The sequence below is a fragment of the Protopterus annectens genome, chromosome 14.part0 (assembly GCF_019279795.1).
Source record: "Protopterus annectens isolate FY-2018-M chromosome 14.part0, PAN1.0, whole genome shotgun sequence".
Classification (NCBI taxonomy): Eukaryota; Metazoa; Chordata; order Ceratodontiformes; family Protopteridae; genus Protopterus; species Protopterus annectens.
In genome coordinates, this window is record NC_056748.1 from 901,134,509 (window position 1) to 901,159,861 (window position 25,353).

Sequence of the window (25,353 nt, forward strand, 5' to 3'; positions counted from 1 at the left end):
CAAAGTGTGAAGGGACTGGTGTTGTCGTCCCGACTGATGAATTAGCAGATCCTGAGTTAGATCTAAAACCCAAGGATCGTCCACCGCATGTTTCTTCAGGTAGGGAAACCATACCTGACGAGGCCAGTGCGGAGCAATTAGTATCATTGTGGACCCCAATTGAGAAGCTTTCTGAATGACTTTGGAGAGAAGTGAAATCGGAGGAAAGGCATAAAGTAGCCCTGTTGGCCAAGGCTGTGCTAGAGCATCCATAGCTGCTTCCCCCTGATGTGGAGTCAAGGAGAAGAACCTTTTGCACTTCGTGTTTTGTGGTGTTGCAAACAGGTCACAGCACGGCGTCCCCCATCTTCTGAAAACCTGAGCTGCTACTGTTTCGTTCAGGGACCACTCGAGGAGAGAGAATTGTCCTGCTTAATCTGTCTGCCAATATATTGGATTTCCCCGGAATGTGGGTCGCTACCAAGAAACGGCTGGTAGCTACAGCCCATTCCCACACCCTCATGGCCTCTCTGCAAAGGGGGTAAGATCTGGTCCCTCCTTGTTTGTTTAGATACCAGACCACTGACATGTTGTCTGTGTGAATAGCGATAATGCCCTGAGGGAGAAACTTGTGGAGGGCCTGTAGGGACAGAAGTACAGCCCTCATCTCCAATACATTGATGTGGAGAAAGGTTTCGTCTGGAAGCCAGGAACCCTGAACTAACCTGCCCAGACAATGCCCCCCCCACCCTGTCTGGGAGGCATCCGTCGTCAGGGTGACCACCGGAGGGGGGATAACAAAAGGACTTCCCTGATTCAGATTGGACGGCTGAAGCCACCAGCGAAGGTCCCGTTTGCACGTTCTGTAATGATAATGGGGTGATTGAGGGGAAGATCCTGAAAGGACCATTGAGTCGATAATAGCCACTGAAGAATCCTCATGTGCAGTCTTGCCAGAGGAACTAGGAGAACCGTGGCAGACATCGAACCTAAAAGTTGCAGGACCATCCTGGCTGGGGCCTTGGATCTTGAAAGCAGGGCTTGAACTTGGCCTTGTAAAGTTTGAATTCTTTCGGTAGGAAGAAAAACGCGCATCAATTTTGAGTCTATCTCTGCTCCTATGAACCTTATGCGCTGAGAGGGCAGCAAGACAGACTTTGACCAATTGAATGTAATTCCCAGGGTAGCACCCAGGGAAATGGTGGCTTTGAGGTTGTCCATTAGTAGATGACTGGTGGTGGCAGTCAGGAGCCAGTCGTCCAGATAGGGAAACACTTGGAATCCAAGACTCCTCAGGTGAGCAGTTACTACTGCCAAACACTTGGTGAACACCCTGGGGGCTGTGGTGAGACCAAAGGGCAGTGCACAAAATTGGAAATGACTGTCTCCCAGGCTGAAGCGCAGATACTTCCTGGACGCCCGATGTATCGGTATGTGATAATAGGCGTCCTTGAGATCTATGGAGCACATCCAAACATCCTTCAACAATGGGAGAATGGATTGTAACGTGACCATTCGGAATTTGGATTTCGTGACGGATTGGTTTAGTCTGCTGAGATCCAATATTGGTCTCAGGTCCCCTGTCTTTTTTGGCACTAAAAAGAACCTTGAGTAATTTCCAGATCCGATCTGGTCTGTGGGGACCGTTGGATGACTCCTTTCTAGCAGCTTTAAAGCTTCTGCGGCTGCAATTTCCCTTTGACTGGGTGGTGGGTCCGGGATTTTTTTGGACGGTGGGGGTGAGTGTGTGAAGGGAATGGTGTAACCTCCGGCAATAATCCGAAGCACCCATCTGTCCTGAGTGATAGACTCCCAGGCTTTTAGGTGCTTGGCAAACGGCACCCGACTGGCTCGAGCAGCACAGCCGGGCAATCCCTCATGAAGTGTGGGAGGCTGAAGAGCCACTTAAAGGACTCGCGGTCTCCAGAATTGCGGGGCCCTCTGCCACCTCTGGGACGGCGTCTCCCAGAAAAATTTCCCCGTCCTCTGCCTCTGGAGGGGAATCTTCCTGCTGTTGAGGGAAAAACTTACGTGATTTGCGGAACCACATCTTCCCTCCTCCTTTAGCCTTGGGATAAGGCCGAAGGAGTGGAATAACGGCACCTACGGCAGATAAAGTTTTTCCCTCTTGCTCACAGCGGTAAGAGTGTCTTTAACCTTAGGTCCAAACAAAGAGGACCCATCAAAGGGAGCGTCGAAGGAAGACTTGAAGGCCTCCAAACTGACACAACGGAGCCAGGCTTGTCTCCGTGAGCCACGCCTGTGCCTGCCGCTCTACCGCCCCTTCGGCCGCATATGAAATGAGCCTCATGGACGAGTTAGAAATTGAAGTAAGGATAGCCAACTGAGAGCTAACCGACTGGGCTAGCTGCTCAGGTAGGTTACCAGAGAGGGAATCTGACAGCTCCTTGACCAGATCCCTCTGAAGCCTGGTAAAATGTGCCAAATAATTCAGGGACCTTAAAGTAAAGGCCGCTGAAGTCAGGGTGCGCTTCCGCGGTCCATGCTCCTAGACTCCTTATTAGGAGGATGGACGGACGTTGAAGCCTCTACCACGCCCTGTTGTGTAGCAGATGCCACCACCATGGCATCTACAGCCACGCCTTTAGTCAGGAACTCCTTCTCGGGTGGGGCAGACAAAAATTTGTTAGGACGAGAAGGCACTGGTTCCACGGTATCTGGGTGTTCCCACGCCCGACAAACCAAATCCAGGAGCTCAAGGGCGGAGACACCCAGGAGGCGGAGGGCAGAGCCCCAAAGGCCTTGAGAAGCACTGACATCAGCAGAGGGGGTTTGGATATCCAGCCTCGTTGTTTGAGGATCTCTAAAATGTCTGCAAATGAGACATCATCCGAGGACGACTTCGGGATCCCTCCGCATCATCAAGATCAGTGTCCGATGTAATAGACTCGGGGAGTCCACGTGCTTCCTCTTGCACGATCTCTTCCTTGGGGCTCCTCTGAAGACAACTCCGAAGAACCCTCAGGAGGAGGGGAACCCCAGTGGGGTAACCTCAGGCCCAGGGGCTCCGCTGCCTAAGGACAGGGAACTGCCAAAGACCCAGTCTCCACGCCCAGGAAGGTGCCGGTAAAGCCGGAGAGATGGCAAGAAGACTTGGCCAAGACACTCCTCATAGCTCTGAAAGCCGGACCCCAGAATCCTGGGAGTGTCCGTCCCCGAGCCATGATAGCAGACGGAAGTCCCGCAGCCAAGCACCGAGAGGGAGGCTCGGAACCGACAGCATAGGTCCCAAACATCACCCCGGTCCAGCCGAAGAAGTCCGTGTACCAAACTCGGACCCAAGGCCAGGGTTGGAGTAAGGGTCGGAGCCGACCCTAAGACCTCCACCGGCTCCAACAGCACCTGCTCCGACGGAGCCGGGCGGTCGGAGGAGGAATGGCAATGACATGGGCATGGGTCGCCGGCTCCGAAGCCAACTGGGTCGGAGCCGAAACAAATTTTTGAAAGACTGGGGACTGGAACAGTCTTTGGAGCACCCTGTCTATGTCCGAATCTGACATCCTCGATGACCTAGAGGATACTGAACGGGTTCGAGATGGCCTCTCCAACGGCCCCAAGGGGCTAGGGGACCGGCTCCGAGGCGACTCGATGACTATCGGCGCCGAAGGAATACCCAAACTAGTTTCCATCGGTGCCGAGGAGGACTTCGGCGCAGAGGAGGAAGTGTCTGAGCGGACAACCTTCATCGGCTCAGATACCAGTGGAGCCGACGAAGGTGACCCGCCTCTTGATGCCCCAGCCATCGGCTCCGAAGCCAGAGGAGTCGAGACTGGTGGCATCGAGGCACACCATTCCGCCCTCGGCTCCGAAGTCCTTGGAGCCGAAGGAGAAACCTGCCTATGTCTTTTGGCGGTCGGAGCCGACGCCCTTTTCTTTTTAGCAGGAGAAGGAGAGGATGCTAAAGCTTCTTCAAAGGAGGGTTTTATAAGGCCTTTTAATATGAGCTTATTTTTCCTCTCTTGGAGGACCCTCGAGGAAAAAAGCGTGACACACGCTGCAGGACTCCTGCAAATGTTTTGCACCCAAACAAACACAGAGAGAGTGGTCATCTGTTATAGACATTTTAAAGTTGCACTTGGTGCACTTTTTAAAGCCTGAAGGCCTAGGAACCTGAGACATTCCGGTAAATTATTCAGTGAACTAGCCAAACACAGTACAAACACTGTAATTATGACAGAAAAAGAAATTCTCTGCTTTGTCGTCCTTTTTAAAGAAAAAGAAACTATCAGCAGTATAAAGGATCCGAGATCCCTAAACAGAACAGAAGTCACCTAACAACCAAAAAGACCGGGAAAGGCCTTTCCACACAAGAGGTACTCCTAGTCAATCAACACTCAACACAAGAATTTACCAAGTAAATTTCTCCAAACGCACTCTAAACACAAGATAGCTGTTAAAACAGCTTTTAGTTGAAGAATAAAGAAATTCCTGACAGAAAGTTGGTGAAAATAATCACTACTTAGCTCAGCCAGCTCAAGACCACGTCTTCACTTGTTAGCGGCAAACGAGATCTGGGGGGTTGGTAGTGGTGCATCCTGGGATACAGTATGCTCAGCCAATAAGAGACTTCGCTCTTTGGCATAAGCGTGCCGAGTCGGAGCCGAGGGATCGGCTCCGAACCCATCAGTCAGAATGTAGGCGAGATAGGATCACATAACATTATAGGATTTTGATACCTTACAATTCAACAGGGAGTGCCCTTATCTTGAAGATCCAATCAAAAATTCACCAAGGAAGATTCTACAGCAGACTTAGAAAAATGATTGCTTACCAGTCAGAGAAAAACACCAGAAGCAAAATGTACTGACATTTAAAGAATGCAACCATAGAAGATTCAAAGATAAATACAACATGGCAGCTGCAGTCTTATCGTAATGGTTCAGCAACACATTTATGGAACAGTAAAACAAACCATGCAGAATTTTCCAAAATGCCAGACCATTCTACTGTATATACAAACATATTGGATAATAGCTTCCAATATTCTGTTGCACTTTAAAACAAAAATCTAAATTACAGTCAAAATGTTTATTACCTTGATAAGGGCTCTCTTTGTGAGTTTCTGGTTAACTTCAGGCTTATTCATTATGTTCTTTGCTCTATGGGCATATTCCAAAGTGCTAAGAGTTTCCTATTCACAAAAAATACAAAGTGGCAACCAACATAGTTAACATTCAGACTGCTTAAATGGAGAGGCACTAATTTTAGAGAGCTCATCCAGTCATCTGGCAAGTGCATTACAACATACAATACAAATCATTTGAAAAGACTGAAGTGGAATTTTTCATCCTTTCTGTAGCAGGTAATTGGAATGTAAACTATTAACTCAACAAATTCAGTAGCAAAACAAGTTTTCTCTTGTATAAACAGAAAATAAGTTGTACCAATCAAACCAGGAAGAGAGAAGAAACTTGCCTCCAAATTTATAGATGCTGGAGAAATTGTAGCAATAATGGAGGTCTTTGTTCTTCCCCCAAGGGAATCCTGCAGAATTCGAGTTAGCTTGGATTCACGGTATGGAACATGAGGAGTCCTCTCCACAAGAGCAGTTATCACTCTGCCCAAAGTCAGTAGAGACTGGTTGATATTACCAGCCTCACGAGCTCTCTTATCAACAGCACCAGAGCGGCCAATGTTTTCACTTCCAGCAAGATCAACCTAGGAAGAAAAAACAGTTAAAACAGAAAATTAACTGATGTTCTTTTCAAAGTTGCAATCATTGGATTTAAATATGCCACACTGATTAAATTCTGGGCAAAGTATCCTAGAACCAAAGATTAACACCAACAAATATTTTAATTAAAGCAATTTAGTTTTTTCATTAATGTTGTAAATATACAAGACAACAAAGATGAGCAAACAATGCAGTGGCCAGAAAAGAAACTGGCAATACCACAACACTTCTACAGATATTGACATCCGGCACTATTTAGACTCCAACCACCCACCCCCGTTTATTTTTTTTACCCAGATTAGATGTTTCATAATGGTTTCTAACAAATTGAACTCAAGTGGCACAGAAGGCTGGGAAGAATAACTGCTAACTGCTTGGAGATGCAGGAAACAAGAAATACTACATCTGAAAATGTTTAACATCTTCAAAAAGCAATAAGAAATTCAGAAGGAGCTAGATGAATTCCAAAACAGACAAGTACAGGAGCTTCTTAAAAGCAATATCACGGAATCCCAAAGTGGGCTCAAATACACATTAGTCTGAAAACGAAAAGCTCAGAAGCTTTTTACCACAGCTTTTATGATACCTGAAAGGATGGCAATTGCTCCCTATTTGAGTTTGTAGATGACTCAAGTACTAAAAACATGCAAATAAAAGGAACAGACTCAGTTTGTATGCAGAAACTTCAGCATACTCAACTTAGTAAACTAATATACTGTGAACTCGTACTTAGAAGGGGGGCAACTTTAACATGTAAAATATGAGCCACTCACATGCAAAAAAGTGGCTTCTTTGCAGAGACTACCACCAGAAGGATACACAATAAAGAACTTCAATCTAGTCAGAATGGCAATCTGAAGGGGATACACAGTACTGGTGAAAACCACTACCAGTTTTGTCTACACTCCCATTTGTACCAAATGATACAAAACTAGACAGAATATTCCATAACCGATCCTGGTAATCTGCTATTCTCTACACAAAGGAAGGCCTACACTACACACTTGAATTATTACAGACCCATACAAAACAGGATAACAGCAACCTTAAACCACTAATTTTATACTGCTCTGGTATTTTAGGAAGTGCAGTTGTGATGTCAGCTTACCACAACTGAGTGTTACGAGTATGGTCAGTGTGTCATTTGGGGACACAGACATCCAGTCATACAATGCAAGGCACCCATGTGCCCCTAGCACATTTGAAATCACTTCATCCCAATGTTCTTTTACGTGAAGCATGTCTAATAGATGCAAATGGGTCATCTTGCACAGTAAGTTTTGTAAAAATGGATTATATAATTACTATCCAATGAAATGACACTTCTAAAGATACGCATCCTAGACTAGTAAAGCCCTAAAAAGGCAGAACTCTATGAAAAAAACACTGTAAATCTTACAGTAAGATTAACTAAAGTGATAAGTTGAAATAGATGCCTGATGCATGATAAAGTACAGCTGTGTACACTTACCATAAATGTAGAGGAGTGTATTCACTGTTGCAGTCCTAACATATGGGTTATCCGGCTCCCGGTAGCCCTCAGTCGGCCCGAATACCAAAGTCCTTGGCATATGTCGGCTGCCGTCGGTTGTAAACTGATGCCAGATCATCAGGTATAAAGGGAGGCAGCCAACGCCATTTCCTCAGGTTTTTCTTGCCTTAACTGTCAGGAGTCCCCAAAAGGACAATCCAGGAAGGAAACACCCTGGAAAAAAGCCATCCAAAAATAACAATTAGTCTGAGCCTTAAGAAAAAATGGGGAATGGAGGGTGGGAAAAGTACAGTTTTGTACCTACCATAAATGTAGATGTCCGAATTTCGATAGTCTGCTGCAGTCATAACTGGGTTGTCCTGTCGCCAGGCAGCCCTCTTCAGTCGGGCCGGATTCCAAAGTCGGGTCGGCTTCGGCTGATGTCGAATCCCCACCTCGCCATCTCTGTTAAGGGTATATAAGCATCAGCCAGCCATAATTTTTTCTTTGTTCTGTTTCTGCCCTCAAATGCCAGAAGCCTCTAGAAGGCTAAAAATTTTGGATAGATGCCAATGCTTCCAAAGAAAAAGATAGAAACAAAAAAAAAAATAAGCATGTACATAAAATTTTCAAATACAAACAAATAAACCACTAGCTAAGTAGGGGCCTCAGCTAGGGTAAACAGAAGGAGAAACACCCTAGGAGGAGGAGGGAGGTCTTGACCCTAGGACTGCAACAGTGAATACACTCGAAATTCTACATTTATGGTAAGTGTACACAACTGTACTGTGTTGTGCTTCACTGTTGCAGTCCTAACTTGCGGGTTGATTCCCAAAGCCCAGGAAGAAAAAAGGGGGGAGAAGAATCACAGATTAAGGATTGGCAGGGAGGCCTTGCAAAACTGCAGAGGCAAAACCAGCCCTAGACTTGGAAAACAAAGATAGGTTGTAATGCTTTGTGAAAGTATGGACAGAAGACCAAGTGGCTTCTTCTAGAATGTCCTTAGTAGGCCCACCTCTCAAAAAAGCTGCAGAAGTAGAGGCTGCTCTAGTAGAATGGGTCATAATACCCTGGGGGAACCTTTCCATGCTCCAGGTAACAAAAGTGAATACAGTGAGCAATTCATTTGGAGATGGCTTGTAAATAACTTTACCCTGAGCCCCAGGAGCAAAACTAACCAACTGCTGCTGAGCCTTCCAAAAGGGCTTAGTCCTATTTAATTAAAATCTCAACTGTCTGTGCACATCAAGAGTGCAGAATCTTTTCCCCTTTATTCTGGAGGTTACTGAAGAATGTAGGCAGACGAATAGACTGGTTAAGTGTCAGACTGGAAACCACTTTAGGCATTAAGGAGGGATTAGTTCTCAAAGAAACCCAGTCTGTATGAAAAAATGAAAGGAAATCCTTCTGGCAGAAGTAATAGCAAAAAGAAAGGCAGTCTTTCATGAAAGGAACTTTAAGTCTGCAGAGGCAGCAGGTTCAAAGGGAGGAAAAGTAAGCTTCTCCAGGACAAAATTAAGATCCCAAGCAGGAGTAGGAGCTCTTTTGGGAGGTCTAAGATTGCTAGCTCCCCTCAGGAACAGTCATCAAGGAGTGAGGAAAAATCGGTTGCTCAGAAGAACAATGATAGGAAATGGCTGAAGCATGAATCTTAATTGAAAAGGACAGCCCACCATTAATCAAACCTGCTAAATAATCAAGAATGAGGGAAAGAGAAGGTTGGGAAGACTCCTCTTTAGCCTGCATCCAAGAACATAATCTCTACCATTTATCTGCATAGGATTTCCAAGTGCTAGGCCTCATGGCCTCAAAGAACTTCAACCACCTGCTGGGAAAGATTTAAAGCATTAGCCAGGCAGTTAAATGCAGAGAGTTTGAAAATTAGGATGAAGAAACCTCCACCTTCCTGAACCAACAGATCTGGTACTAGGGGAAGAAGCCAAGGCTGAGCTTGGGAGAGGCTGCGAAGCCTTTGGTTTTTCGGCCCTTATCTTTAACAGCACTCTGGGAAGAGGCAGGAGGGAAGGCATAAATTGAGAGCTGTGCCCATGGGAAGGACAAAGTGTCCACTTCTCCATGCTTTGTCGTAAAACTCTCTGGTGCAGAAGGTTGGAAGGAGATTGCTGTGAGAGGAGAAAAGATTCTCCTGAGGAGTGCCCCAATGCTGAGTGATGTGATGGAAAATGATCTTGTTCAATTGCCACTTGAGAATCCAGAACATGTTTGCTCAATTGATCCGCCAAGGAGTTTAGCCTCCCTGGAAGATACTGGGCTATGAGATGTATATGCCCATGGAAGCTGCTAAGGACCATAGCTTCATGCTGTGTCTGCATAAAGGGTAAGAGTGAGTCCCTCTACTGCTTGATGTACCACATGACTGGTACTGTCTGTCCTGATGAGTTCCAGGGTAGAGTAGGTCCTTGAATGCCAGCAAGGCCTGCTGCACTGCCAATGCTTAAGTTTACTGCAGTATCCCTTGCCTTCCAGTCTCTTAAGACTACACAGGCTTATCAATACCCCTTTCAGATGCATGATGTGACTACATAGTTAACATACCTTAATATTGTTTCCATATGTTTTGATATTTTTAAATGTGCTACGCAAGGACTTAAAGTTTGCTCATTAATATGATCTTGTTGTATATAGTAGAAACATGTTAGTATATTTTCTTTGTATATTTTGCATAAATGTTTCTTTGGAGCTTTTCTCCCCGGACCTCCACTGAAAATGGACATGTATCCAGTTGGACTATCCTGTTTAACAAATGTAAAATAAAAAAATAAAAATAAATAAATGTGCAGATGAATCTGTTGGGTGCTCCAAGTTCCTTGTATGCCCCTGCCTTCCAGATGTGCCCCCCATGCATAATCTGAGGAGTCTGTAGTGACGGCCTGGCTGGCAGGTGGTGGGCGGAAAAGCAGAACCTTGTTCTGAGAACAGGCTGTCGCCCACCAAAGAAACTCAATTTGTAGACGGGGAATAAGGGGAAGAAAAGTCCAAGCCCTGTGTGTGTTGACAGGGAAGATTCTTTAGGTACTACTGAATTTCTCATATGCAGCCTTGCATATGGGGTAATCAGGATACAGGAAGCCATGAACCCCAGTGCTTCCTTGAGATGAAGTTACCAGCCATGAGTTCTTGTCCAGCATTGGCAGCAACTGTTGAAGACTGAGAACCTTGAATTTGTGAATCACCTGAAGTGTTTAGAATAGACAGACCCAGAATAGGGTGCCAGTTGCCCCCTTTTTTTGGTACCAGGAAAAATTCTGAAGAACCTCGGCCTGCCTGAATTGCAGGAACTGGCTCTATAGCTCCCATAGTCAAGTAGAGAAGATATTTGATTCTCTACCTCTGCTCAGAGTTCTGTAACCTTGTAGAACAGGGAAAGTTTGAAAATAAAACTTGTACCCTTGGTTTACTGTGCTGAGTACCCATTTGTTGTCTGTGATGGTTGACCATACCCCTGCGAACCTGGCTAACCTTCCCCCCAAAGGAAACCCTGGGCCCGCAGAGGTAGGCACAAGTAGGCCGGAGTCTGAGAATGCTTGCTTTGGGAAGCTGGCTTAGAACTCCCGGATTTAGCAGAAGGATGCCACTGTTCAGTCCTTTGAGTGGCAGAAGCTTGCCCTCTGGAAAATCCGAAACGCCTAGGCCTAGAACTACCCTACTTGCCAGGATCAGGGAAAGACCAGTTCTTGGAAGGATAACACCTACTAAACCGAAGAGGCTGAACCTGAAGGAAATCTTTTATAACTTGCATAGATTTTGCCTTATCCTCCAACTGTTTCAGTACCTCCTTCAGCCTTACCAAAAAGGTTGTCTTTGCGCAAAGGAACATCCAAAAATTTGGATTTTACAGGTTCAGAAAGATGCTGCTCCCTATGCCAAGCATGCCTTCTAATAACAGAACCAGTGGCTGCTGCCCTGCAGGAAGCCTCCAAGCTGTCAAAACCACAATGAAATGAATGCTTAGTAACCAGACTGGCAGAATTTAGTAAATCTTGTCTTTGTTCTCTGACATGTAAGGAATATCCCCAAGCTTAGCCTTAATAGCCTCCAAAGTATGGTGCTGATACTTAAGCATGTGAAAGACTATTTACAAATCTAATGGCAAGAGTTGCAGTGATCTAGACCGTTTTACCCCACCTGTCCAAAGCCCTAGACTCCTTATCAGAAGGTATAGGGTTTTTAGCAATAGCAGACTAACACCCATGGGACCTTGGGAAATCTCAGGATCAGCAGTAGGGTTATGAAAAAGAAATTGAGAATCACGAGCCCTATAATGCCCATCAGGTTTGCTGGAAGCAGGAGGAACCATTAAGAGTCAAAGAATTTTTCCATGAAAACATCATCCACAGCCTCCAAAACAGGATGTACAGCCAGAGGTTTATGCTGTGGAAAATCTAAAAATTCCCGGATCCTGTTAGACTGAGGGAAATCCTGACTTCCCATTTAAAGTGCTCCCCAATAGTATTTAAAGTATCCCTAAAGGAAAAGATCTTCTGGAGGGGAGGCAAAGGGGATAGAACCCTCAGCATCAGAATCCTCAAAGCCAGAAAAAAGTTGAGAATTTTCTTCCTCACCAGCAGAAATACTGGAAACCTCAGAATCTGATTCAGACAAAACATCAGGAGAAATTTCCCTAGCCCTCTTAGCAGGGGGGAGGGATGAGAACCCTTAAAATAAGAGGCAAGATCATCACCAGCCATTTTTACCAACTGGGACTGAGGCACAGGAGAGGAGGCAGACGTCAGCTTGTGGGTAGATTTGCAGCTGAAAGGTTTGCTAGTAATCCAGGGGGACTCAGGCGGCCTAGCAACTGCACAAGTCTGAGCTAAGGTAGTTGGTCTGGCTCTGGTCTCATAGGTTCATAGGCAAGTACTAGGCCATCTGCCAGAGGGCCTTTATAACCCTAGCCAGAGTGTCCGCTTTCGCCTCCCCATTGATTAACTAAGCCTCTGTCAGAATCTGTCAAACAGCCAATGAAGTGATCTCAGTGGTGTATTTTCTATTATCCATCCACTCGTCAAGGTTTCTCTTGAAGAGTGTTAGTGAGGGGCTCTGCCTAACGTAGTTAGGAATTTTGTTCCAAAGCATGGGAAGTCTGACAGGAATCTATCCCTCCAGCATGTTGCATTTATTGTATTGGCGAGGTTTAGCTCACTAAAGTGAGTGGCTCGCAGTGACTTGGATTTCTTTAGGTGGAGCATGTCCATCAATTCTGAGTTTGACATGGCTTTGCGAGTCAGGCAGAGATAACCTCTGAGTAAGCGATATGCCACCAAATACAACCGGAGTTTCCAGTTGGGCTGCATAGGACATACGTTTGAGGCCAGTAATCCTCTTGGTGAGGTACTTTTGTGGTCTTTCCAGCTGTTTGAAGTGTCTTGTGAGGTACATCCCAAATGGGGCATTGTACTCTATGATTGGTCTGATGCGTGACGAGTAGAGGGGCACTATAACCTCTATTGCTCGATGCGAACCCTTTAGTAATTAGATGGGCTACATAGGATTTCCTAACTACTTTGGCAATATGATTGTCAAAGGAGAGATTACTATCTGGATCCCCAGATCTCTCATTACCTCTTCTGTATTACGGGGGCTGCCACCTATGTGGTAATTCATGGGTGTTTTGTTTTTCCCCAAACGGGATGACTATACATTTTTTGGCATTTATCTTGAGACCATGACTGACACCAGGTGTCAGTCTCAGTAATGCCCTTTTGGAGAATGTCCGTGTCAGCCGGAGAGTCTATTACGGCTCCCAGTTTGCAGTAATCGGTGAACTTGGTTAGCCATAGTCCTCCTGTGTTTGTCTGTACTTCTGAGAAGTATATGCTGAACAGTAGGGGTCCCAGGACCGTGCCTTGTGGGACACCACTTGTGAATGGTTTAGAGTCAGACCTGGAGCCCGCTATTCTTACCATGAGTTCTGTCTGCAAGCTAGATGGCAACCCATCTCGTGACTAAGGGGTTTATGTTCAGGCTGGTGAGTTTTTCTATAATTTCTGAGTGGGGATTGGTGTCAAAAGCATTGGCAAGGTCAAGGTAGGCTGTGTGAACCACCTTCCCCTCATCTATGGCCTTGGTGACTGTCTAGAAGTCAACCAGATTTAGTAGGCATGATCTACCCTTAAAGCCAAACGGAGTCTGGTCAAGTCTTTGGAGGTTCCCAATGTCTGTTAATGAGTTCCATGATGATGCAGTCCATAGCCTTGCAAACCAGGCTAGTCAGGCTTATGGGACAATAGTTAACAGGGCCAGTTGTGGCCCATCCTTTGTGGAGCAGAATAATAGTTGCTGTGCACCATTCTTTGGGCACGTAGCCTGTGGAGAGGCTGAGGTTGAACAGTTTAGGTGGGGGGTTAGTTCATTCTGTAGTCCCCGCAAGATGCAGCCTGGGACACCATCTGGCCCCACTGACACGTTTTGGCTTTTGTAAGGGCCGTTTCACCAGTGAGTGATTTCTAGGACACTACACTTTTCCGGTATTGTTCTGGGCCCTTTTGGGGGTGAGAGTTAGGTGAAGTTTGCACCAAATCTGCCAGGATGTTGGCAATATCAGTAGATTGAGTATATTTTGTGTTATTGTGCACCAACTCAAAGCATATCTGAGTTTCTTCAGATTCTTGACGTAGCTAAAGAAAGCTTTGTGGTTATCTTTCGATTCCTTTGCTATTTTACCTTCGAAGTTAGCCTTAGATGATTTTATGAGGGACCTCAGTTTCTTACTGATACTGATCAGGGATGTCTTTCCTTCTTGGGATTTGCTTCTTTTCTGAACTAGTTTCCTCCTCCTATTATATAGCCTGTTTATGGCAGGAGTCGACCAGACAGGTTTTTCTCTTAGGGGAGTGAGTCTTGGTTTTGCTAGTGATGACACGATCCATGCATCCCTGTAGGTGCTCAGAGTACATTTGTAAAAGGTTACTGCATCTTGGACACTTCCTTTAGCATGGGGGCTGTGAAACTAACCTCTGTCTTAAGGCGAAGTTTGCTATAGAAAAGTTTTTCACTGTGGTTTCCTTGGTTGGGGTGGTGGTGTGGACATAGTGATTAGTTTATTGTCTGATCTAACCATTGACATGTTGACCTCCGGTGTGGAACACCTGTCACCCATGTTGGTGAGGACCAGGTCCAATATGTTTGCACCTCTGGTATGGGAGTTTACCAGCTAATCCAGGGCATTCGAGTTGATAAATTCCAGGAAGCGCTGTACCTGGGAGTTTGTACTTTAGTAGTTCTTTCAGTTAACAGTACAGCAACTAAAAATCGCCCAATATCAGGGTGTTAGAAGGACCTTCAAGTTTTGCAGTGTCTCCAGAAAGGTGGAATGGTGGTCCTGGGTCATGGAGGGTGATCTGTAGCAGGCCACAATTTGCACTGCAGATTTGCCCGATGTTAGTTGCACAAGGATGATCTCAGAAGTATCGTGCTGCATCACTAACCTGGAGGTGTAGGTATCCTTGATGAATATGGGTACACCCCCCCTAGTGTGTTTCGGTCCATGTTCTGTGGTCAAAACGTGGTACGAGTTGTAGCCCGGTAGTGCTGGGGTGCTCTCTGGAGCCTTGAACCAGGTTTCAGTTACTGCACAGTTGTCCATGTTCTCCATCATCCTGAGGAGTGCTTCAAGCACGAACATTATGAGATTTAAACTCCTGGCGTTGAGTAGCATTACCCTCATTTTCTTATTTGTGCCGTTTACGGAGGTGGGTTTGACTTTTGAGCCTTGCCTAAAAAAGGCACTATGGGGGCAGCAAGAGCCTTGGCCAATATTCTAAAGCCTAGGGGTAACAGGTGAAAGCAGTCTCTTGTGAAGCAATGAGGCTTGCCGAGCATGTCGTCGCAGGCTGGCAGACACTGGCTCCCCTTTGAATGACACCAGAAGCTCAGACAATTGTTGAAATTTATCATTTTTTCTTTATACTGCTGTATCATTCTTGGTGATGGTAGGATGCTACTCCAGGTCAGGGTCATACCCGCCTGATCTACATGATCAGAGAGCTCTTCCATGTCTCTCTTCATGTAGTCCAGGGAGAGGTCATTCACACCAACATGAACAATGACAGTTATACTTGTTCTGGAGTGACCAGAGTGCTTGTGTTATGGGGGGATCCTGGCTCCAGACAGGCAGCTAACAGTAACCTTGTCCAGCCTAGTGAGTGGGAGATTAGTGTGCCTGACTATAGAGTCGCCTATTACTAGTGTGTTAGTCATGTTATTTCGCCTTAAGGGCTGTGAATGTGCGGCACACTGTTTTGTGTGTTGTCTGGTTTGTGACGGGAGGTGCAGGTTTTTTTGTGCGTCTGCTCTGGAGGTCTGATGCTTTTGCAGGTTTTTATTTGGAGCCTCTGAGTATGACTTTGTGTATTTGTGTATTTTTTGCCAGTGCTGGTTTAGTATGTCTATGGGAGGCTGGAAATGGGGTGCAAGTGTTAACCTTCTCCTCGTGACTGCCTGTTCCAGTCCGGGGATGAGAGCTTAGCCTCCAATTTAGCTATATAATTACATCTCTCGCATATGTTAATGTTTTGTAGTAGGAGGAGAGGATTGTCTTGTGTACATGAGGCAGTAGTAACATTGCCTCAGGATACCCAAGTTCACCAGCTGGACTGGAGAGTATACCTGAAATTGCCCTTTAGTCATGCCTGAAAAGCAGGGTGAGCTGCTTGGTTGGTGAGAGGAGAATAATGAGCCTTGCCCTGCTGGACAATCAAGTGTCAGGGTATATTAGTGCTTACTATTAGGTAAGAGCAACTGCTCGACTGTAGGATGCTTTTTAAGTGCTTCGGTTGAGAGTTAGACTACTTTCAAGGGAAAAACTGAAGGGGAGACTTGGTGGAGCCGGGAATAATTTAGCCCAAGCTAACAGGCGCTGCCCGGACATACAAAACCGTAAGAGGCGGCATCAGCATAGCGGCTCTGGACCCATCTGAGGCGGCGACAGGTGGAGGGTCTGAAGACAAGATTAGCAGCCTGCAGCATGGAGGGCTCCGTAAAGGTCTCTGCAGAGGCCTGTGGCTGAAAATCTGCGTAATGTAGGGGCTGCGAAAGCACCTCACTAGCTATCGCTGGACCGATTACCAATTTCATTGGCATGTCGTCAGCAGCTTTAACCCTAAGCCTGTCGCTGTCCTTGCGTTTCCTAGGTACATCCAAAGTCAGGAGACCAGAGGACGCCATACCGACTAACTCAGGCCAGACTCCAAAATGCTTAAATAAAATCTTAGCTCTACAGCGTATGGTACGCAGGATGAAGAAGCACAGAGATCGCAGTTAGGGACACCCCTAACAAGTTGTACAATAGGAATGAAAATCATGGTGCGGAATCTGTTTTCCACAGGCAAGACAGTTAACTTTATCCGATATTTGTTAAAGCAAGAAAAGAGGATCCCCAACTGGGTACTTATCTGAAGGAATCTTCAACTTGGCAGTCTGAATGCAGAAAGAAGGTAAACGGCCGACCGGCAATACTGCGAATTGAATCTCCTTCAGGCTCCGTGGCAAGAAAGAATAGGGAAATGGCGTCGGCCGCCTCCCTTTACACCAGACATTCTGACATCAGTTTACAACAGACGGCAGCCGACGTCATATACCAAGGACTCTGGTATTGGGGCCGACTGAGGGCTACTGGGAGACTGATAACCCATATGTTAGGACTGCAACAGTGAAAGATGAAAATCTAATATCAAAATTATGTTTACAATTAACTCCTTTGCAGATGGTTTACTGGTTTAATAAGGTAAAGAAATAGATGTCTCAGCTGCATCTTAAATACAGAGCTCAAATTATTTTGTTACAAAAGTCAAAGTACTGAGAATATTCCCAACATTTCAACTTTTGCCTGTGTGACTCAAGAGCATACAAAGCTAAATTACACAAAATAAACAGAACTTTGGCTCGAGATGATTCTCACTGAAGTGATGCCCCTAACCCACATGCAAAATGGGAAAAAGTGGTTGAGGATGGATGAATAAACAATGTTCCCACCACCTTATTGGTGAAATGCCAAAGAAATTATGCCAGTTACTGAAACACAGGAAGCTAAAAGCTTCATTTACACTGAACAAGGGGGGTTTTCTTGGTTCATAGGTTGGTACTAGGCCATCGGCCCTAGGGCCTATACGAACAGCCATAATTCCCTGGCTATTTCTTCCCACACTATTTACTTCCCTGGAACCCTGTCTAGCAAGAAGACCGACGTAATCACCAGGGTGAATTTCCTTTCTCCCATCCAGTTGTCAAGGTTCCTTTTGAAGAGGGCCAAAGAGGTGCTCTGCTTGACATGTATGAGCAGTCTATTCCACAGTCCCTCCACCATGTTTTGTTTGTTGTGATAAGGTTTAGATCCCAGGAGCGTGTGGCTCTGAGGTATTGGGATTTCTTTGTGTAGCATGTCCAACAGCTCTGGGTTTGACATTGCCTTGTATGTTAAGCAGAGATCACCTCTGAGTAGACGATATGCAACAGAGTATAGCTGGAGTTTAAGGCCGGTCAGCGTAGGGTATCTGCTTTAGGCCTGTGATTCTTTTAGCGAGGTATTTCTGCAGCCTTTCCAGTTGTTGCAGATGTCTTGAGAGGTGCATACCAAACGGAGCGTTGTATTCTATAATGGGTCTAATGAGGGATGAGTACAGTGGGACAATGACAGCCTTTTTTCTGATGAAAAGCCCTTGATGAAATGTGCCACATAGGATTTCCTGACTGTTGTGGCGATGTGGTTATCGAAAGTGAGACCACTGTCCACCTGTGTCCCCAAGTCTCATCACACTTTTGGTGTTTAGTGTACTGCCACCTATGTGGTAATTCACGGGTACATGTTTTTCCCCCAAAGGGGATAACCATACATGGAAGGTAATTCTACTGTAACTGACCTCCCCTCAAAGATCTGCTCCTTTGGAAAGCAGACCAACTACACAGATAAAGCGTCTTACTTTTGGGTAGACCTCCAAGAAATGCCTTATCCTTAGAAGGAAATATGAGGCAAGAAAGATAAAGCAACCACTGTGAAATGTAGCTTGTTTTCAGACAACCTTTGAATGCTGTACCAGTCAATCAAAATTACTGTGTCATATTACAAAGGAAAATGTGATATTTTAACTCAAAGGGTACTAAATTTGTAACATCAAGAAACAATGAACTCAGTAGCAAACTACTATTTCAGTATAACTATTGGTTATAAAAAGGCACCCAAACAGAACCTACATAGGTATTATCCTAGGTCAAAATTCAAAGTATAAACATTACAAAGCAAGCACAATGTTATCCATAATTTTCCAACCTGTAGATAAGCTTGTGAAAACTAATGTCCTCAATTTAATAAGCACAAAAAATCTTAATTGATCTTAGCCTTAAGTCAAACATTCAATTTAAAAAACCTTAAAACATTATAATCTTGCCTCAGATAAATACAGTATTAAAGAATGACAGTTTATGGCTATGTTACCAGACCGTTTTAATATGATCATAGCGTTTCACAGCAAGTTTCTCAAAACTTTCAATACATTTGACTGGAGGACAGACTAAAGAATCAGAGTGCACTCAAATGTTCAGATAAATGAACATAGAAAATTAAGAGCACTGTGGTTTGTTTTACAATAAACAATCACAAAATGCAAGAAAACATAAGTGTCAGAAAATAACCTCACTGTCTCAGGATAATGCAGACTTTAGAGGCTGTTTAGATTACATGTATTTTCTGGAAGATGGACAACTTCAAAAAATGGGAAAAGCTAAAAAATAATGTTCCTATTACTTTGCTTAAATGTTCCCTATTTTCCTTCAGCGACTATAAAAATATTAAGTCAGCATACCATTATTTTCAGTTGTTGCCCTTCAAAAATTTTAAACAATCTAGTTAAGCATGTCATAGCATACTTGGAATAAATGGATTTTAATATTGTTAAGTCACAGATTTAGCATTTATCACACTAATTTCTTTTAGATTGTCTTTTTTTTGCAAAAGACTTGCATTTCAGGCAAAACTGCTGTGACTATGCAAATAGATAATTCACCCAGACTGTTTACGCGTCAAAAGTACAGATCACCACAACCCATTTGACAAAACCAATAACCTGCTTGGGGAAGAACTCAGACTTGTGCAATGTTAATAGCAAAGACTGCATCCCTAACTAAACTAGTAAGGGCCGATTTTAGACAGATGTAAGAATAAAAGTTGGAGTCAGCTACAGTACATGCAGGTAGCTGAAAAGCAGAGATTTTGAGCAAAAGAAAAAAAAACAGAAAATTCAGAATAAGAGAAATTATCCATATTCTAATACTTTCGATACACATCTGTTCTTAAAGGATGAATTCTCTCAAATTTTAATTCTCCTCTACATTAATAGAAGCATGGAAATTAACACCTTACAGGGGATAACCAGAAGGCAAACAACACTCATTCTCTGAGATGAAATGCTGGGAGAAATGTTAAGCTGTAAAGCTACACTTACTCTTCTAAAGGAATACGATTCCTTAGCTAACACTTTTGCTGTTTTGGGCAAAGAGTAAACTTTCGTCAGTCTTGGCGAGTGGCATAAGCCAGAATTTAAAGATGGTCTTAAAAAGCCATTAAGATGAAAACTAAACTTAATATGAAACAGAAAAAGGAGGGCATTTAACTTTCAGAGAAAAAAAAGCAGGAAAATACAGGCAATTCTACAACAAAGACTTCTGGCTCAGAGTAACATCTAAAATTTTAAGACAGAACGAGATCCTGAGTCAGTACTGACAAACTAAATATTTTACCTTCAGTTACTAGGTACTAATGACAGTAACCTCACAAAACATGCAAACTCCATGTCTTTGGAGTCCGTAAGCAAGTGGTAGCCTCCAAATGAGACATGGAAGGTAGAGCATTATAATCTGTTTGGTATAAAGTCTTCATTTAACATTCATACCTTTTCTGAAATAGTTAGATTTTCCTCAATTTCTAATTCCATTAATACTCTGACATCGTCAAAGTTTAATACTATTGGCAGAATAGTTACTAAAAATGGAAAGCAAGACAAAAATTGGAATGGGATCTTTAAAATGTGGAGCAAATTACATAGAAAATGGAATTCAGGAAAATAAATGATTAAGGAAAGGCATGTATTTCTTAGTTCCTAAACTGAAGAAAGTTAATTTAATACTTTTCATTTACTTCAAGCATGTGAATAGTGCCAAGCGAAAACTTGTGCGCGAACACACATTGCAACTTAAAACTTGATTAAAAAAAGAGAGCTCAAAAGATTATGGCTTTATAAAGGATTGTCAAAAAATATCTTCAAAGATCCAAGTTGCCCTTCAGTCAAGAACAAAGCTAGTTTCCTGATGTCTTCAAAATTTAGGCCATTTAAAGGACCACTACAGGCAAATGAAGAAAATAAGAAGTTATGTACCTACCATAACGTTCCATGTTAGTAGTCTTCTCTCGCCTTCTTTCTTGCTGGATGGGTTCGGAGCCGATCTTCGGCTCCGACTCGGCACTTGCTAAGCTAGAGAGCTAATTTTACAAGCTCGAGGCAACCCTATATCCCATGATGCAAGGCGTGACTACCCAGATCTCGTTTGGTAGCTATGGAAAACCCTGCCAGTAACCTTCTTCCCAGAAAGTCAGAAGAGGAACTAGAGGTGGAAAGAAAAAGCAAATAACCACAAGAGACTAGTGACACTTCCTACTGGGGCCCATAGAAAGAATGAACCGTACCCAGAGAAGAGTACAACTTCAAGGTCTGTCCAGGCTAGGGGGAAGGAGGGAGGGACGCAAGAAAGAAGGCGAGAGAAGACAACTAACATGGAACGTTATGGTAGGTACATAACTTCTTAATGTTAAGTTGTCAAACTAGCCTTCATTCTTGCTGGATGGGACCGCGTCCCTAGCACCTCTATCCTGGGTGGCTCAATGGAACAGACTCTTGAGAACTGTGGAACCAAACCTAGCCCTGTCCCTGGAGGCCAAGTCCAATTTGTAATGAGAGACAAAGGTGTGAGGAGTGGTCCAAGTGGATGCCGCACAAATGGTGTCAATAGGTAGCCTATCCTGAAATGCTGTAGAAGTGGCTAGGCGTCTGGTAGAATGTGCGTTTGGTTTCGAGGGCAGTTGCTTGCCCCTAAGGAGATACACGAGAAATGGTAGAAGACAGCCATCTGGATAAGGTCACCTTGGAGACTGGAAGACCCTTCCTGTTTTCTGCATAAGAAAAAAACAGTTGATCAGATTTTCTGAATCGTTTAGTTCTGTCCAAGTAATATCTGAGTTGGCGATAGACATCCAAACAGTGAAGTTTCTGTTCCACCCTGTCAGAATAATTAGGGGAAAAAACTGGCAATTCAATAGATTGGTTAATATTAGTCTGGGAAGCAACCTTGGCAAGAAAGATGGATTAGTTCTTAAAGATACCCTATCTTTGTGGAAAACCAAGTATGGGGGACGGACACAGAGAGCATGAAGTTCAGACACCCTCCTGGCTGAAGTAACAGCAACCAGAAAAATTGTCTTCCAGGAAAGAAATTTTAATGAGCATGTAGCAGCCGGTTCAAAGGGGGGCAGAATCAAGGATGCCAGCATTAAATTCAGGTCCCATTGCGGAGGGGGATCTTTGATTGGGTGTTTCAGCAGAAAGATCCCTCTAAGAAAAGCTTTGCAAAGCTTGTGAGACATTATGTTTTGATCCGCTAAGCCAACATGAAAATTTGAGATCGCTGCCAGCTGGACCTTAACTGTCGAGGAAGAAGAACCCGATTGAAAAATCTCAGCTAGGAAGTCCAAGACTGACTGCACTGGAGCAGTAAACGGGTCTATGTCCCTGGACTTTGCCCAGAAGGAAAAACGCTGCCATTTACTAGCATAAATCCTTCTGGTAGAGGACTTTAGAGAAGCTACTATGATATCTCGCATGGGATTAGAAATCCTAGGGAGCCTGGCTAAGGAAGGAAGTGGAGCAACGAAGCAGTGAGGTTGAGAGAATGAATGGCCTGGTGCAGATGACCCAAATGCTGGGTCAGAAGATCTGGAATTGGATCCAGATGCCAAGGCTGAACCAAGAGATGACGATGTAGGGACGGAAACCAAATTTGTCGAGGCCAGTAAGGGGCAATGAGAATCAACTTGGCTCTCAAGACAGTAGCTTTCTGAATCACTTGAGGTATCAGCGGGAATGGAGGAAAGGCATAAAGTCGTCCTCGGGGCCAATCCTGGGTTAGAGCGTCTCTGGGGGGATGGCCTGGTAGTGGAAAGAGAAGTCTGGGCATTTGCTGTTTTGGGGTGTAGCAAAAAGGTCGCAGCAAGGGATGCCCCACTTCTGAAAAATCTCGTCCACTACTGATTGTTTGAGAGACCACTCGTGTGGCATGAGAAGAGCTCTGCTCAGCCTGTCCGCTAAGAAGTTGGATTTCCCGGGGATATGCATTGCTATCAGAAACCGATGAGAGGAGATTGCCCATTGCCAAAGTCTGAGCGCTTCTCGACACAGTGGATAGGACCTGGTCCCGCCCTGTTTGTTGATATACCAGACTACGGACATGTTGTCAGTCTAAACTGCAATAGTCCCTAAAGGAAGAAAGTCGCTGAGGGCTTGCAACATTAAAAGCACTGCTCTCATCTCTAGGACGTTTATGTGCAGATGGTATTCTATGGGTTGCCAAGTCCCATGGACCATCCTGCCCTGATAATGCCCCCCCCCCCACCAGATCAGAGAGGCATCCGAAGTTACTGTGGCAACCAGGACTGGGGGAACAAACAGTCGGCCTTGATGGAGTTGCGGAGAAGACATCCACCAGGTTAGGTGACTCTTGCAAGATTGCGTCACGAAGATCTCGTGGCACATGGGAAGCTGCTGGAAGGACCACTGGGTGAACATCCACTGCAGAAGACGCATGTGGAAGCGAGCTAAAGGAAGCAGTACGATGGCCGCAGCCATAAGACCTAGCACCTTCAGGACAAATCTGGCCCTGATCTTTTTGCAGTAGTATGATCCGAACATACTTTTGGATGTCCAGAATTCTTTGGTTTGTGAGTCTTGCCGACATCCCGACAGTGTCTAATTTTGTGCCTATAAAGGTAATGAATTGGCAAGGAGACAATGAAGATTTTTCGAAGTTTATAGAAATCCCTAACTGGTTGCAGGTGTGAAGAGTGTAGTCTCTGGCCTTGAGAAGTTGATGCGTGGTGGTGGCAGAAAGGAGCCAGTCGTCTAGAAACGGAAACACCTGGAATCCTTGACGTCTCAGGTGAGCCGTGACCGCTGCCATACATTTGGTAAACACTCTGGGGGCTGTAGTGAGACCAAAGGGCAGGGCTCTGAATTGAAAATGACTGATCCCCAGCCGAAAGAGGAGAAACCTTCTGGAGCCCTTGTGAATTTTTATGTGATAGTACGCATCCTGAAGGTCTATTGAGCACATCCAGTTGTCCTTGCCCAAAAAGGGTAGAATGGACTGTAGCATGATCATCCGGAACCTTACCTTCTTGACAAACTTACTTTGCTGAGGTCTAAAATTGGTCTATAGTCTCCCATCTTTTTGGGAACCAAAAAGAATCTTGAGTAGATTCCGGATCCTACTTGTTCTGCTGGCACTAGTTGGATGGCTCTTTTTGCTAGGAGCTTTGATACCTCCAGCTTTGCCAACTCCCTTAGACCGGGTGAAACATCTGGAAGGGATTGATGAGGAACAGGATATCTCACGAAAGGGATATTGTAACCCTCGGATATGATCGAATGTACCCCATTTGTCTTGAGAAAGGGAACGCCAGGCTGTTGGGTACAGCGACACTCTTCCCCCGAATGCCTCCAAGGGTGGACAGTCTGGCAACACCTCAGGGATGCTGGAAGGGTTTATCAGCGAGGATCTCTGCTACCCTGATTCTGCGGACCCCCTCTGCCTCTAGGGCGGCGTCTATTGTTATTACCCCCTCTGCCTCTGGGGGTAAACTGACCACGTGCGTCCGGCCTGACTCCCTGAGATTTACGGAACCACATTTTCCCTCCCTTCTAAACTTTGGGATAGGGTCTTGAAGGGGTGGAGAAATGGACTCCTACGGCAGAAAGAGTCTTGCCGTCTTGCTCACACCTGGTCAATGTGTCCTTCACCTGAGGTCCGAACAAAGCCGAACAATCGAAGGGAGTATTAGTGAAGGACGCCTTAAAGGGGTCTGCAAAATTAAAAAGCCGCATCCAGGACTGACTCAAGTGCCACTCCTGTGCCTGCGGCTCTACTCGCCCCATCGGCTGCATAAGAAATGAGCCACATGGAGGAGTTAAAGAATTTAGGATTCCGAGCTGTGAGGCAATCTTTTCTTGAGCCCCAGCAGCTGACTGATCCTGAACTACCTCACCTAGTTCCTTGAGAATATCTCTCTGAAGCCGGGTAAAGTGACAGAGATAGTTCAGCGAGCACATAGCGAAGGTCACTGAAGAAAACATCCGCTTACCGTACCTATCCATGGTCCTAGAGTCCTTGTTAGGAGGATGGACAGGTACAGAAGGATCGGCAAGTTCCTTCTTGGTGGCAGCCGCCACCACCATGGCATCAACAGGGACACCCTTGGTGAGAAACTGAGGGGGCCGTGATGAATTTAGAAGGCCTCCTGGGGACTGGTTCCACAGAATCCGGGGCTGCCCACACCTTTCGAGCCACCACTTCCATGAGCGGGTCGAAAGGCGGAGACACCCAGGAGGTGGAGGGTCGAGATCCAAAAGCCTCCAGGTATACAGACATCTTCGGAGGGGTTAATGGAAGGCCAGTTCCCCCTCTGCTTAAGGAGTTCCAGGATGTCTGAAAAGGAGACATCCTCAGAGGGGGACCATGGGGAACCCTCCGACTCATCTAAGTCAGTATCTGATGTTGTAGACTCATGGGAGTCTGTGTGCTTCCTCTTGCACATCCTCTTACGCTGGGGTTCTCCCGAAGGATCAGGAGAAACCTCGGAAGAGGAAGTTCTTCTCAATGGGGAAACCTGGGGCGATGGATCTCTGGGTCCGAGAGCAAGAGAATGGGAAGAGACATCGACAGGCACCGAAGAGGGAGGAGCTAATGGAATTGACCGTTGACTCAGCTCCGGGGCTAGAACATTCCTCATCACCTCAAAGGCTCCCCTTCCATGGAGGCCAGAAGACTCCCGCTCCGAAGAAACAGGAATCCCCGGTCCTGCCGAAAGAGAAGGCTCCTAGGCTGATGTCGGTGCAGAGCTCACCAATGCCGAAGCTCCAAGAGGGAGAGCGGG

At 45.3% G+C, this 25,353-nt stretch overlaps 1 protein-coding gene across 1 annotated transcript in view; it reads right to left on the reverse strand.

The window, feature by feature from the left end:
* The window catches only part of KIF11 (kinesin family member 11), a 1,847,788-nt gene that overhangs the window by 1,163,231 nt on the left and 659,204 nt on the right, over positions 1-25,353 (reverse strand). Inside the window, exons 9-10 of the mRNA XM_044055639.1 lie at positions 5,416-5,658; positions 5,036-5,131 (exon numbers count right to left, since the gene is read on the reverse strand). Coding sequence (XP_043911574.1) covers positions 5,036-5,131; positions 5,416-5,658 — 339 coding nt within the window. The remainder of the gene's footprint in view (positions 1-5,035; positions 5,132-5,415; positions 5,659-25,353) is intronic.